The sequence below is a fragment of the Oncorhynchus tshawytscha genome, linkage group LG08 (genome assembly GCF_018296145.1).
Source record: "Oncorhynchus tshawytscha isolate Ot180627B linkage group LG08, Otsh_v2.0, whole genome shotgun sequence".
In the NCBI taxonomy this organism is placed as follows: Eukaryota; Metazoa; Chordata; class Actinopteri; order Salmoniformes; family Salmonidae; genus Oncorhynchus; species Oncorhynchus tshawytscha.
Window position 1 is genome coordinate 6,313,504 of NC_056436.1, and position 15,953 is coordinate 6,329,456.

General features: G+C 45.1%; 1 protein-coding gene across 3 annotated transcripts in view; it reads right to left on the bottom strand.

Annotated features, from left to right (window-relative positions):
* Window positions 1-15,953, bottom strand: part of LOC112247573 (alpha-actinin-1) — a 131,900-nt gene that overhangs the window by 26,711 nt on the left and 89,236 nt on the right. For all 3 annotated transcript variants that reach the window (XM_042325128.1, XM_042325130.1, XM_042325127.1), the window contains exons 9-14: window positions 8,342-8,434; window positions 5,868-5,993; window positions 5,566-5,670; window positions 3,732-3,879; window positions 1,854-2,004; window positions 1,434-1,542 (exon numbers count right to left, since the gene is read on the bottom strand). In XM_042325128.1, coding sequence (XP_042181062.1) covers window positions 1,434-1,542; window positions 1,854-2,004; window positions 3,732-3,879; window positions 5,566-5,670; window positions 5,868-5,993; window positions 8,342-8,434 — 732 coding nt within the window. The remainder of the gene's footprint in view (window positions 1-1,433; window positions 1,543-1,853; window positions 2,005-3,731; window positions 3,880-5,565; window positions 5,671-5,867; window positions 5,994-8,341; window positions 8,435-15,953) is intronic.

Here is a 15,953-nt window from a genome sequence, read left to right on the forward strand (position 1 = left end):
CAGATTGTACTACACCTACACAGATTGTACTACACCTACACATAGAGACTGTACTACACCAACAACTACACATGGAGACTGTACTACACCAACAACTACACAGAGACTGTACTACACCAACAACTACACATAGAGACTGTACTACACCAACAACTACACAGAGACTGTACTACACCAACAACTACACATAGAGACTGTACTACACCAACAACTACACATAGAGACTGTACTACACCAACAACTACACATAGATTGTACTACACCAACAACTACACATAGATTGTACTACACCAACAACTACACAGATTGTACTACACTAACAACTACACATAGATTGTACTACACCAACAACTACATAGATTGTACTACACCAACAACTACACATAGACTGTACTACACCAACAACTACACATAGATTGTACTACACCAACAACTGCACAGATTGTACTACACCAACAACTACACATAGAGACTGTACTACACCAACAACTACACATAGAGACTGTACTACACCAACAACTACACATAGATTGTACTACAACAACAACTACACATAGATTGTACTACACCAACAACTACACATGGAGACTGTACTACACCAACAACTACACATAGAGACTGTACTACACCAACAACTACACATAGAGACTGTACTACACAGATTGTACTAAACCAACAACTACACATGGAGACCGTACTAAACCAACAACTACACAAACTGAAATAGGCTACATTATCAATGCAGGTCCAACAAGGAAAAAGTTAAGATGATTTAGTTTTTTTGCAGAGACATATTGTTTTGTAGCATCTGATGACCTAACGTGGTGAGTGATGAACATGAATGTCCTCGCTCCCCTCCCAACGTTTATAGTTTTAGCAGCTGTTTTCAGCAACTCTGGTATTTTTTGATTTAGGTTGTCACATTGGCAGGTTAGCTTAGCAACAAACTAAATTATCATCTCATTGTCATGGATGTATCCAACAGAAAACGGCTACTCCGCTGTTATTCTGGCTGCAAAGGTCATGTTTGTGTTAGCTGTAGCTAGCTGGCTAACTAGCAAACAAGGGATAAGAACATTGCTAGCGAGCATTGCTACGGGACTTGAAGAACGAGCGACCCCTCCTACTGTACCTGCAGAGCCCCGCCCCACTAAGCCCCTCCTACTGTACCTGCAGAGCCCCGCCCCACTAAGCCCCTCCTACTGTACCTGCAGAGCCCCGCCCCACTAAGCCCCTCCTGTACCTGCAGAGCCTCGCCCCACTAAGCCCCTCCTACTGTACCTGCAGAGCCTCGCCCCACTAAGCCCCTCCTACTGTACCTGCAGAGCCCCGCCCCACTAAGCCCCTCCTACTGTACATGCAGAGCCCCGCCCCACTAAGCCCCTCCTACTGTACCTGCAGAGCCCCGCCCCACTAAGCCCCTCCTACTGTACCTGCAGAGCCTCGCTGCGTTTCTGAGTCAAGGCTCCCAGGGCATCCCATTGGTCACAGATGTTCTGGCAGCGAGCGTTCACACTGGGGGAGTCATAGTAGTCCAGCTCACTGAGGAACGAGACAGAGCAGGTCAATGTTATGTTATAGCAGCCATATTGTAAAGATAGTGGAGGAACTTCAATCAAAACAGATCCATCCCTCCCATCCCTCTTCCCTCCACTCCTTCCTTCCTCCACCCCCCCCCCCTCCATCCCTCTTTCTTCCCTCCACTCCTTCTTCCCTCCTTCATCCATCCATCCATCCCTCCCTTCATCCCCTCCATTCCTCTTCCCCTCCATTCCTCTTCCCCTCCATTCCTCTTCCCCTCCATTCCTCTTCCCCTCCATTCCTCTTCCCCTCCATTCCTCCTCCCTCCTTACTTTAACTCCTGAGCGATGGCAGCTATCTGCTCTACGCGGTCCTGGTGCGCGGCCAGGTCGCTCTCGAAGGCCTCGTGTTTCTTCAGCAGAGCCTTGATCTCAGACAGAGAGGCCGTCTCAAAGTCCCGCGCCTGCAGCATCACCTCCTTACCTGCAGGGGGAGACACACCACAGACATCACTGGAAAATGTATACACAGTAAATACACGAATACAGAATGTATGTTGAACAAAAACAGATTACAGAGGACATGATACATATTTAAAAAGGTGCTGCACACAGTGATCCAATCATTTCTGGATAACAAATCAAATCGTTATTTGTCACGTGTGCTGAATAAAACATGTATAGACCATGTATAGACCTTACAGTGAAATGTTGACTTGGCAAGCCCTTAACTTGTTATGGCTGGGGGCAGTAATTGAGTAGCTTGGATGAATAAGTTGCCCAGAGTAAACTGTCTGCTACTCAGGCCCTGTTGCTAATATATGCATATTATTAGTAGATTTGGATATAAAACACTCTGAAGTTTCTAAAACTGTTTGAATGATGTCTGAGTATAACAGAACTCATATGGCAGGTGAAAACCTGAGAAAAAAAATCCAACCAGGAAGTGGGAAATCTGAGGTTTGTAGTTTTCAACTCATTCCCTATCGAATGCACAGTGTCTATGGGGTCAAATTGGACTTCCTAAGGCTTCTACTAGATGTCAACACTCTTTAGAACCTTGTTTGATGCTTCTACTGTGAAGGAGGGGGGAATGGGAGCTGAAAGAGTCAGAGGTCTGCTAGAGAGCCACGAGCTGGCCACGCGTGTTCACGTGAGAGTTAGCTTGAGTTCCATTGCATTTCTGAAGACAAAGGAATTCTCCGGTTGGAACATTATTGAAGATTTATGTTAAACACATCCTAAAGATTCATTATATACATCGTTTGACATGTTTCTAAGGTCTGTAACGGAACTTTTCACAATTTGGCTTACTGGGCTAAACGCGCAAACAAAAAGGAGATATTTAGACATAAATGATGGACATTATCGAACAAAACAAACATTTATTGTGGAACTGGGATTCCTGGGAGTGCATTCTGATGAAGATCATCAAAAGGTAAGTGAATATTTATAATGCTATTTCTGACTTCTGTTGACACAACATGGCAGATATCGGTTTGGCTTGATTTGTTGTCTGAGCGCTGTACTCAGATTATTGCATGGTTTGCTTTTTCCGTAAAGTGTTTTTGAAATCTGACACAGCGGTTGCATTAAGGAGAAGTGTATCTATAAATCCGGGCATAACACTTGTATCTTTTATCAATGTTTATTATGAGTATTTCTGTAAATTGACGTGGCTCTCTGCAAAATCACAGGATGTTTTGAAACTACTGAACGTAGTAACGCAACAAAACATACATGTATTGTGTAACATAAAGTCCTATGAGTGTCATCTGATGAAGATCATCAAAAGGTTAGTGATTAATTTCTCTCTATTTCTGCTTTTTGTGACTCCTCTCTTTGGCTGGAAAAATGGCTAAGTTTTTCTGTGACTTGGCTCTGACCTAGTATAATCGTTTGGTTTGCTTTCGTTGTAAAGCCTTTTTGAAATCAGACACTGTGGGGGATTAACAAGAAGTGTATCTTTAAAATGGTGTAAAATACTTCTATGTTTGAGGAATTGTAATTATGGGATTTCTGTTGTTTTGAATTTGGCGCCCTGCACTTTTCACTGGCTGTTGTCATATCGATCCCGTTTGCGGGATCTCAGCCCAAATAGTTTTTTTTAACCAACAATACAGTTTACAATTAAGTCACTTATAATACTAGTTTCAATCAAAAATGGTCAAACGGAAACAGATGTGGTGTTCTGTTTCATGGTTCTGGTACCTTCAGTCCAGGTTTCGTGGATGGCTGCCTTCTGACGGAACTTCTCGGCCAGGTGGTCGAGTCTCTCCAGCCGGCGTATCTCATTGAGGAGCCACTCCTCATAACCCTTCTCCGCCCCTTCTAGACCGCCCCAGGCGTTAGAGACGTCCTGCACAAATACAACAACTAACATATAGGTTCAGCTTACAGTCACCAATCACCAGTCCAATTCCAGCCGTGTCCGAGGGGGGTCGGGGCTGATTTAAAAGTGCCGATGGTAACGAGGCTTCAGGGTGTTAGAGGATTGTTTGCACAACTGAAGTTCTTCATGCAAACCCACAGTTTCATCAGCTGACCAGGTGGCTGTTCTCAGACGATCCCACAGTTTCATTAGCTGACCGGGTGGCTGTTCTCAGACGAACCCACAGGTGAAGAAGTCGGATGTGGAGGTCCTGTGCTGGCGTGGTTACACGTGGTCTGCGGCTGTAAGGCCGGTTGGACGTACTGCCAAATTCTCTAAAATGACATTGGTTGAGCGGCTTATGGTAGAGAAATGAACATACAATTCTCTGGCAACAGCTCTGGTGGACATTCCTGCAGTCAGCATGACAATTGCATCCTCCCTCAAAACTTGAGACATCTGTGGCATTGTGTTGTGTGACAAAACTGCACATTTTAGAGTTATTGTCCCCAGCACAAGGTCCACCTGTGTAATGATCATGCTGTTTAATCAGCTTTCTTGATTATGCCACACCTGTCAGGTGGATGGATTATCTTGGCAAAGGAGAAATGCTCACTAACAGGGATTTAGACACATTTGGGCTCAAAACTTGAGAGAAATATGCTTTTTGTGTACGTATGGAACATTTCTGGGATCTTTTATTTCAGCTCATGAAACATGGGACCAACACTTTACATGTTGCGTTTATATTTGTGTTCAGTGTAGCTGCTCGTTTTGTGATTGAGATTCAGGGAATCTGGGCAGCGTCTTGCTAAAGCCGATGCTGATCTCCTCGAATGTGCTGTGTAAATAACAACTTAAACGGAGGGCGTGATGAGAGAGAAAGAGCGAGAGAGAGAGAAATCATGAGAAAACTAAAAGATAATTACTTGACACATTGGAAAGAATTTACAAAAAAAACAGAGCAAACTAGAATGCTATTTGGTCCTACACAGAGAGTACACAGTGGCAGAATACCTGACCACTGTGACTGACCCAAACTTAAGGAAATCTTTGACTATGTACCGACTCAGTGAGCATAGCCTTGCTATTGAGAAAGGCCGCCGTAGGCAGACATGGCTCTCAAGAGAAGACAGGCTATGTGCTCACTGCCCACAAAATGAGGTGGAAACTGAGCTGCACTTCCTAACCTCCTGCCCAAATGTATGACCATATCAGAGACACATATTTCCCTCAGATTACACAGATCCACAAAGAATTCGAAAACAAATACAATTTTGATAAAGTCCCATATCTACTGGGTGAAATACCACAGTGTGCCATCACAGCAGCAAGATTTGTAACCAGTATAGAACAAACACCATTTGTAAATACAACCTATATTTATATTTATTTATTTGTCCTATTTGCACATCGTTACAACACTGTATATAGACATAATGTTACATTTGAAATATCTTTATTATTCTGGAAACTTCTGTGAGTGTAATGTTTCCAGTTACTGTTTTATTGTTTATTTCACTTTTGTTTATTATCTACTTCACTTGCTTTGGACAAATGTAACATATGTTTCCCATTTCCCAATAAAGCACCTTAAATTGAATTGAGAGAGAGAAAGAAACAGAGAAATAGAGAGGTGTGTGTGTAGTGTACTTCATACTGTAGGTTACCTACCGACACCATCTTCCCCTCGGAGGGCATGAAGGCAGGTCTGTTGCTGAGTCTCAGCTTGGTCTGCAGGGTGTTGAAGTTGATCTCCAGCTGACATTTCTCCTGGACCTTTTAATATCACAATTATAGTTGCCACTTAGCAGACGTTTCCATCCAAAATGACTTAGTCACACATGCATACACAGTTTGTGTTATTATGAAACCTATTCAGGGAAGTCCCATTGACACCGATGTCTCTTTTAACAAGGGAGCCCTGATTCATAAAAGGAATTCGTGACAGTCATTATAACAAGTGGGTGTAGAACCTTGGGGGGCTTGTGTTGACGCCGATAGTCCCTGAAGTCCTCCAGCTTCTGCTGCATCGCCTGCATGGTGTTCTCTGGAGCACGGTTCTCCAGCCACGGGATGGTGCGACGGATCCACTCCAGGAGCTATGGAGGGGGGGAGAAGAGGAAGAGAGGGGGTGGGGGTGGAAGAGGAGAGGCATAGATGGAGAATTGGAGAAGAGGAGGGAGAAAGGAACAGGAGGAGAGAGTAGATGGTAAGGAGTAGTGGTAAGAGGTGACGAGGGACAGAAGGAGAGGGAGAATTGGAGGAGAGGAGGGAGAAAGGAACAGGAGGAGAGAGTAGATGGTAAGGAGTAGGGGTAAGAGGTAACGAGGGACAGAAGGAGAGGGAGAATTGGAGGAGAGGAGGGAGAAAGGAACAGGAGGAGAGAGTAGATGGTAAGGAGTAGGGGTAAGAGGTGACGAGGGACAGAAGGAGAGGGAGAATTGGAGGAGAGGAGGGAGAAAGGAACAGGAGGAGAGAGTAGATGGTAAGGAGTAGGGGTAAGAGGTAACGAGGGACAGAAGGAGAGGGAGAATTGGAGGAGGGAGAGAGGAACAGGAGGAGAGAGTAGATGGTAAGGAGTAGGGGTAAGAGGTAACGAGGGACAGAAGGAGAGGGAGAATTGGAGGAGAGGAGGGAGAGAGGAACAGGAGGAGAGAGTAGATGGTAAGGAGTAGGGGTAAGAGGTAACGAGGGACAGAAGGAGAGGGAGAATTGGAGGAGTGAGAGAGGAACAGGAGGAGAGAGTAGATGGTAAGGAGTAGGGGTAAGAGGTGACGAGGGACAGAAGGAGAGGGAGAATTGGAGGAGGGAGAGAGGAACAGGAGGAGAGAGTAGATGGTAAGGAGTAGGGGTAAGAGGTGACGAGGGACAGAAGGAGAGGGAGAATTGGAGGAGTGAGAGAGGAACAGGAGGAGAGAGTAGATGGTAAGGAGTAGGGGTAAGAGGTGACGAGGGACAGAAGGAGAGGGAGAATTGGAGGAGAGGAGGGAGAGAGGAACAGGAGGAGAGAGTAGATGGTAAGGAGTAGGGGTAAGAGGTAACGAGGGACAGAAGGAGAGGGAGAATTGGAGGAGGGAGAGAGGAACAGGAGGAGAGAGTAGATGGTAAGGAGTAGGGGTAAGAGGTGACGAGGGACAGAAGGAGAGGGAGAATTGGAGGAGGGAGAGAGGAACAGGAGGAGAGAGTAGATGGTAAGGAGTAGGGGTAAGAGGTGACGGGGGACAGGCAGGGCAGGTATAGAGGGACAGTAAAGGTAGAGCAGGTGAGGTTAGCACAATGAGAAAAAGGAATGGAAAGAGCGAGAGAGAGAGACTTTTGTTACTAATAGTGAATAACTAATACATAAAGCAGTGTGAATGTAGGAAGCTAATTCAACAAGCACAATTCTGCCTACTGTTCATTTGTTGTTAGCCTGGTACCAGGTGTACCAGCACCCCCTGTATATAGCCTCCACATTGACTCTGTACCGGTACCCCCTGTATATAGCCTCCACATTGACTCTGTACCGTAATACCCTGTATATAGCCTCCACATTGACTCTGTACTGGTACCCCTTGTATATAGCCTCCACATTGACTCTGTACCGTAATACCCTGTATATAGCCTCCACATTGACTCTGTACTGGTACCCCTTGTATATAGCCTCCACATTGACTCTGTACCGTAATACCCTGTATATAGCCTCCACATTGACTCTGTACTGGTACCCCTTGTATATAGCCTCCACATTGACTCTGTACCGTAATACCCTGTATATAGCCTCCACATTGACTCTGTACTGGTACCCCTTGTATATAGCCTCCACATTGACTCTGTACCGTAATACCCTGTATATAGCCTCCACATTGACTCTGTACTGGTACCCCTTGTATATAGCCTCCACATTGACTCTGTACTGTAATACCCTGTATATAGCCTCCACATTGACTCTGTACTGGTACCCCTTGTATATAGCCTCCACATTGACTCTGTACTGTAATACCCTGTATATAGCCTCCACATTGACTCTGTACCGGTACCCCCTGTATATAGCCTCCACATTGACTCTGTACCGTAATACCCTGTATATAGCCTCCACATTGACTCTGTACTGGTACCCCTTGTATATAGCCTCCACATTGACTCTGTACCGTAATACCCTGTATATAGCCTCCACATTGACTCTGTACCGGTACCCCCTGTATATAGCCTCCACAATGTTATTTTACTGGTGCTGTTTAATTATTTGTTACTTATATTTAAATATTTTTGACTTATCTATATTTTACTTAGCACTTTTTTTTCTTAAAACTTCTTAAAGCTTCATTGTTGGTTAAGGGCCTGAAAGTAAACATTTCACTGTTTACAACAAGGTCTACACCTGTTGTATTTGGGCGCATGTGACAAATAACATTTGAATTGATTTGATTATGGGGGGAGGGGGACAGAGGAGGGGTGTGGTGCTTACATCACTAGCCAGCTTCTCGTAATCCTCCATCAGCTGCTCATTCTCCTGGTTGACAGCCAACACCTTGCAGATCCGATTGGCTGCTGTCTCCGCCTGGGGGAGGAAGAGGAAGGAATATGGTGAATACATTCTATTATCACCATGGGAACTGCCATGGGAACTGTTACTGTTGTCAGTCAGAACACGTCATGGTTGATATCAAACTCGCTCTCCCTCTCTAGATATCTAACTCTCTCCCTCTCTAGATATCTACTTATTTCTCCCTCTATAGATATCTAACTCCCTCTCTAGATATCTAACTCTCCCTCTCTAGATATCTATTTCTTTCTCCCTCTATAGATATCTAACTCTCTCGCCCCCTCTCTCTAGATATCTAACTCTCTCTCCCCCTCTCTAGATATCTAACTCTCTCTCTAGATATCCAACTCTCTCCCCCTCTCTAGATATCTAACACTCTCCACCTCTCTAGATACCCAACTCTCTCGCCCCCTCTGTGTAGAAATCTAACTCTCCCCCTCTCTGTGTAGAAATCTAACTCTCCCCTCTCTGTCTAGAAATCTAACTCTCCCCTCTCTGTCTAGAAATCTAACTCTCCCCCTCTCTGTCTAGAAATCTAACTCTCCCCCTCTCTGTCTAGAAATCTAACTCTCCCCTCTCTGTCTAGAAATCTAACTCTCCCCCTCTCTGTCTAGAAATCTAACTCTCCCCCTCTCTGTCTAGAAATCTAACTCTCCCCCTCTCTGTCTAGAAATCTAACTCTCCCCTCTCTGTCTAGAAATCTAACTCTCCCCCTCTCTGTCTAGAAATCTAACTCTCCCCTCTCTGTCTAGAAATCTAACTCTCCCCCTCTCTGTCTAGAAATCTAACTCTCCCCTCTCTGTCTAGAAATCTAACTCTCCCCCTCTGTCTAGAAATCTAACTCTCCCCCTCTCTGTCTAGAAATCTAACTCTCCCCCTCTGTCTAGAAATCTAACTCTCCCCCTCTCTGTCTAGAAATCTAACTCTCCCCTCTCTGTCTAGAAATCTAACTCTCCCCCTCTCTGTCTAGAAATCTAACTCTCCCCCTCTCTGTCTAGATATCTAACTCTCCCCCTCTCTGTCTAGATATCTAACTCTCCCCCTCTCTGTCTAGATATCTAACTCTCCCCCTCTCTGTCTAGATATCTAACTCTCCCCCTCTCTGTCTAGATATCTAACTCTCCCCCTCTCTGTCTAGATATCTAACTCTCCCCCTCTCTGTCTAGATATCTAACTCTCCCCCTCTCTGTCTAGATATCTAACTCTCCCCCTCTCTGTCTAGATATCTAACTCTCCCCCTCTCTGTCTAGATATCTAACTCTCCCCCTCTGTCTAGATATCTAACTCTCCCCCTCTGTCTAGATATCTAACTCTCCCCCGAAAAGTTGGAAAAACAGGTGTCGGATCTTACTTCAAAACTAAACTCGCTCAAGATCCACCACAGGTCAAATTTGAGACTGGTTAATCTATCGAAAAAGTGGAAAATGGTGACGCAGTTGCATTTCTCCAGAGATGCCTTCCCGAGGCATTAGGCATGGACAACTTTCCGGACCCCCTACGCATTGAAAGAGCCCGTCTGCTTCCGGCCTGAGAAACCACCCCTCTCCTCGAGTCCTTATCATGAAGTTTCTCAACTTTTCAGACAAGTCCGAGTGAGGTGGAAAGTCAGGGCTATGGGCAAGGTGATGTACGGGGACCAAGAGATCATGCCCTTCTCTGACCTATCCGCAGACCTGCACTGAAAAAGAAACGGCTACGATGGGGTCAAACGCCAGGTCCCTCAACATTGCCTATGGAATAGCCTTCCCAGCTAAACTACAGCTGACTTACAATGGACGGTCACACGGGTCTGAATATCCGTCTCAAGCAGAGGCGTTCATCCGTAGCATACAGCATGAATCTTCTTCCTAGTCATGTTGCCGCTGTCAAGTTTACCACCACTCTGGACTACGGAGAATTAAACCACCTTCGATTAAGTGACTGTTGGCAAGCTAACTAACATTAGCTAATGTATTAGCTGCTACTGTAGTACTGCAGCTAGCATAACAGCTAAGTGAATAATATGGCAGCTAGCCCGCTCAAAGTTTCCTTATATTATTTGTAGCCTGTATGTGCTCATCACTTAGCTCAGTTTCTTCTATATGACAGGCGAGATAGCTGTCCGTTCAATGTTGGACTTCATGTTTAAGTTAATTTTTGTTATGTTGATAATTCGCTTCCATTGGATTACATAAAACCTTGTAAAAGTGAAGATGTGAAGATGTTCAGCTCCATGTCAACGGACACACCGGGACCTTGTTCATTCTTCCTGCACCACCGAGAAGCACCGGGACCTTGTTCATTCTTCCTGCACCACCGAGAAGCATCGGGACCTTGTTCATTCATCCTGCACCACCGAGAAGCATCGGGACCTTGTCCATTCATCCTGCACCACCGAGAAGCATCGGGACTTTGTTCGTTCATTCATCTTGCACCACCGAGAAGCATGCTGATCCATGGCCTGTCATTGAGGATACTCAGGTACCATGCTGATCCATGGCCTGTCATTGAGGACACTCAGGTACCATGCTGACCCATGGCCTGTCATTGAGGACACTCAGGTACCATGCTGATCCATGATTGAGGGCACTCAGGTACCATGCTGATCCATGGCCTGTCATTGAGGACATTCAGGTACCATGCTGATCCATGGCCTGTCATTGAGGACACTCAGGTACCATGCTGATCCATGATTGAGGACACTCAGATACTATGCTGATCCATGGCCTGTCATTGAGGACACTCAGGTACCATGCTGCTCCATGGCCTGTCATTGAGGACACTCAGGTACCATGCTGATCCATGATTGAGGACACTCAGGTACCATAATGATCCATGGTTGAGGACACTCAGGTACCATGCTGATCCATGGCCTGTCATTGAGGACACTCAGGTACCATGCTGATCCATGGCCTGTTATTGAGGACACTCAGGTACCATGCTGATCCATGATTGAGGACACTCAGGTACCATGCTGATCCATGATTGAGGACACTCAGGTACCATGCTGATCCATGATTGAGGACACTCAGGTACCATGCTGATCCATGATTGAGGACACTCAGGTACCATGCTGATCCATGATTGAGGACACTCAGGTACCATGCTGATCCATGATTGAGGACACTCAGGTACCATGCTGATCCATGATTGAGCACACTCAGGTACCATGCTGATCCATGGCCTGTCATTGAGGACACTCAGGTACCATGCTGATCCATGATTGAGGACACTCAGGTACCATAATGATCCATGGTTGAGGACACTCAGGTACCATGCTGATCCATGGCCTGTTATTGAGGACACTCAGGTACCATGCTGATCCATGATTGAGGACACTCAGGTACCATGCTGATCCATGATTGAGGACACTCAGGTACCATGCTGATCCATGATTGAGGACACTCAGGTACCATGCTGATCCATGATTGAGCACACTCAGGTACCATGCTGATCCATGGCCTGTCATTGAGGACACTCAGGTACCATGCTGATACATGATTGAGGACACTCAGGTACCATAATGATCCATGGTTGAGGACACTCAGGTACCATGCTGATCCATGGCCTGTTATTGAGGACACTCAGGTACCATGCTGATCCATGATTGAGGACACTCAGGTACCATGCTGATCCATGATTGAGGACACTCAGGTACCATGCTGATCCATGATTGAGGACACTCAGGTACCATGCTGATCCATGATTGAGCACACTCAGGTACCATGCTGATCCATGATTGAGGACACTCAGGTACCATGCTGATCCATGATTGAGGACACTCGGGTACCATGCTGATCCATGGCCTGTCATTGAGGACACTCAGGTACCATGCTGATCCATGGTTGAGGACACTCAGGTACCATGCTGATCCATGGCCTGTCATTGAGGACACTCAGGTACCATGCTGATCCATGGCTGAGGACACTCAGGTACCATGCTGATCCATGGCTGAGGACACTCAGGTACCATGCTGATCCATGGCTGAGGACACTCAGGTACCATGCTGATCCATGGCTGAGGACACTCAGGTACCATGCTGATCCATGGCCTGTCATTGAGGACACTCAGGTACCATGCTGATTCATGGCCTGTCATTGAGGAGATTCAATGTTTTTCAATAGAGTCGGCGGAATGAACACACCCCTGACCACACGCAAACACATTTCACTTCCATAGAAGCCACATACAAACAGCGTGATCCCTATAGTATGGTGGTATAGGACTATGGTATGGTGGTCTAGTGGTATAGGACTATGGTATAGTGGTATAGGGCTATGGTCTAGTGGTATATGACTAAGGTATGGCGGTCTAGTGGTATAGGACTATGGTATGGTGGTCTAGTGGTATAGGACTATTGTATAGTGGTATAGGACTATGGTATGGTGGTGTAGTGGTATAGGACTATGGTATGTTGGTATAGGACGATGGTATAGTGGTATAGGACTATGGTATGTTGGTATAGGACGATGGTATAGTGGTCTAGTGGTAGAGGACTATGGTATGGTGGTATAGGTCTATGGTATGATGGTCTAGTGGTATAGGACTGTGGTATAGTGGTATGGGACTATGGTATGGTGGTCTAGTGGTATAGGACTATGGTATGGTGGTATTAGTGGTATAGGACTATGGTATGGAGGTATAGGACTATGGTATAGTGGTAGAGGACTATGGTATGGTGGTATAGGACTATGGTATAGTGGTATAGGACTATGGTATAATGGTATAGGCCTATGGTATGGTGGTATAGGACCATGGTATGGTGGTCTAGTGGTATAGGACCATGGTATGGTGGTATAGGACTATGGTATGGTGGTCTAGTGGTATAGGACTATGGTATGTTTGTATAGGACGATGGTATAGTGGTCTAGTGGTATAGGACTATGGTATGGTGGTATAGTGGTATAGGACTATGGTATGGAGGTCTAGTGGTATAGGACTATGGTATAGTTGTATAGGTCTATGGTATAGTGGTCTAGTGGTATAGGACTATGGTATAGTAGTCTAGTGGTATAAGACTACGGTATGGTGGTCTAGTGGTATAGGACTATGGTATGGTGGTCTAGTGGTATAGGACTATGGTATGGTGGTCTAGTGGTATAGGACTATGGTATGGTGGTCTAGTGGTACGGTAATATGGTATAGTGGTATAGGACTATGGTATGGTGGTATAGTGGTATTGGACTATGGTATAGTGGTATAGGACTCTGGTATGGTGGTATAGGGCTATTGTATGGTGGTCTAGTGGTATAGGACTATGGTATGGTGGTCTAGTGGTATATGACTATTGTATGGTGGTCTAGTGGTAGAGGACTATGGTATGGTGGTCTAGTGGTAGAGGACTATGGTATGGTGGTATAGGACTATGGTATGGTGGTCTAGTGGTATAGGTCTATGGTATAGTGGTCTAGTGGTAGACGACTATGGTATGGTGGTCTAGTGGTAGAGGACTATGGTATGGTGGTGTAGTGGTATAGGACTATGGTATGGTGGTGTAGTGGTATAGGACTATGGTATGGTGGTCTAGTGGTATAGGACTATGGTATGGTGGTCTAGGTCTATTATGGTCTCTAGTTGTATATGACTATTATGGTCTCTAGTGGTACAGGACTATTATGGTCTCTAGTGGTACAGGACTATTATGGTCTCTAGTGGTACAGGACTATTATGGTCTCTAGTAGTATATGACTATTATGGTCTCTAGTAGTATATGACTATTATGGTCTCTAGTGGTACAGGACTATTATGCTCTCTGGTGGTCTAGAAGGACTAGAGACTAGAGGGAGGCGCTCACCTTCTGCTTGCCTGAGAAGGCCTGGTAGTAACACTGTGGTACTGTACCTTCTGCTTGCCTGAGAAAGCGTGGTAGTAACACGACACATAAGTCATGATGGCCTTCTCATCCGGCCTCAACGTGCTAACGATGTCTGCCCAGGGAACAAAGGGAGGAGGAGAAGGGGAGAGGGAAGGAGAGATGGAAAAAAAAGAGAGAAGCGCAGAGTAAAAGTGTGAGCCAACAGGCACCAGTCTGACCAGGTTGTCAGACACCAGGAAGAGAGGAGACAACAGGCACCAGTCTGATCAGGTTGTCAGACACCAGGGAGAGAGGAGACAACAGGCACCAGTCTGATCAGGTTGTCAGACACCAGGGAGAGAGGAGACAACAGGCACCAGTCTGATCAGGTTGTCAGACACCAGGGAGAGAGGAGACAACAGGCACCAGTCTGATCAGGTTGGTTGGTTTGTTAGTTTATCTGTCTGTTTGGAATCTATTGGCGGTTTAGCTGTTATAGTCCCAATGGCTAGTATTCCTGGTGTCACCCCTAAACAGGTGGGTAGGAGTTGGCTCGTCCACATTTAGTAATATTTCTGACTGTATTCATCATACTTGTTGATAGTGTGAATTTGTTTGATGTAGCCTTCTTTATACAGTAATCTGAGCTACGTGAGGTAATGTGAGGTTCACTATATACTGCTCATACTCTTGATCTTGACCCCATTATTCCCCTTCTTCTACATGCCATAATAAAAGGGAGGCAGTGTCTGAATCCTCTCTTCCAATTATAAATAGAGAGAATATTTTTCCACTCTGTCTTTTAAACACAGCTGGTCTCTCTGCTGCCTGGCTGCTGCAATGTGCTCTTTAGTTCTGGACCTCTCCAGTGAAATTAGTCCTTATATAACTACACAACTCTTCTTCTTCTTCTCCTTTAGTTCTGGTCCTTATATAACTACACAACTCTTCTTCTTCTTCGTTAGTTCTGGTCCTTATATAACTACACAACTCTTCTTCTTCTTCTTTAGTTCTGGTCCTTATATAACTACACAACTCTTCTTCTTTAGTTCTGGTCCTTATATAACTACAAAACTCTTCTTCTTTAGTTCTGGTCCTTATATAACTACACAACTCTTCTTCTTCTTCTTCTTTAGTTCTGGTCCTTATATAACTACACAACTCTTCTTCTTCTTCTTTAGTTCTGGCCCTTATATAACTACACAACTCTTCTTCTTCTTCGTTAGTTCTGGTCCTTATATAACTACACAACTCTTCTTCTTCTTCTTTAGTTCTGGTCCTTATATAACTACACAACTCTTCTTCTTCTTCTCCTTTAGTTCTGGTCCTTATATAACTACACAACTCTTCTTCTTCTTCGTTAGTTCTGGTCCTTATATAACTACACAACTCTTCTTCTTCTTCTTCTTCTTTAGTTCTGGTCCTTATATAACTACACAACTCTTCTTCTTCTCTAGTTCTGGTCCTTATATAACTACACAACTCTTCTTCTTCTCTAGTTCTGGTCCTTGTGACGTAGAAGTCCGTCACTGGCCGCGGGCAGCATTTGGTTCTTTAACGCACACACATATTCATCACTCCTCCCTGCGCCATTATACCATAAGTTAACAATGTGGGTCGACACACAATTTAACTTCTGTCTTGGTGCATGCATTTCACACTTGTCAATGTTCATATTTGAGAGATACAATAATTATTATAGTTATCAATGTTGTGGATGAGCGCATTGTTTGTTTGTTCTGTTCCTCTCTCTCCATCTCT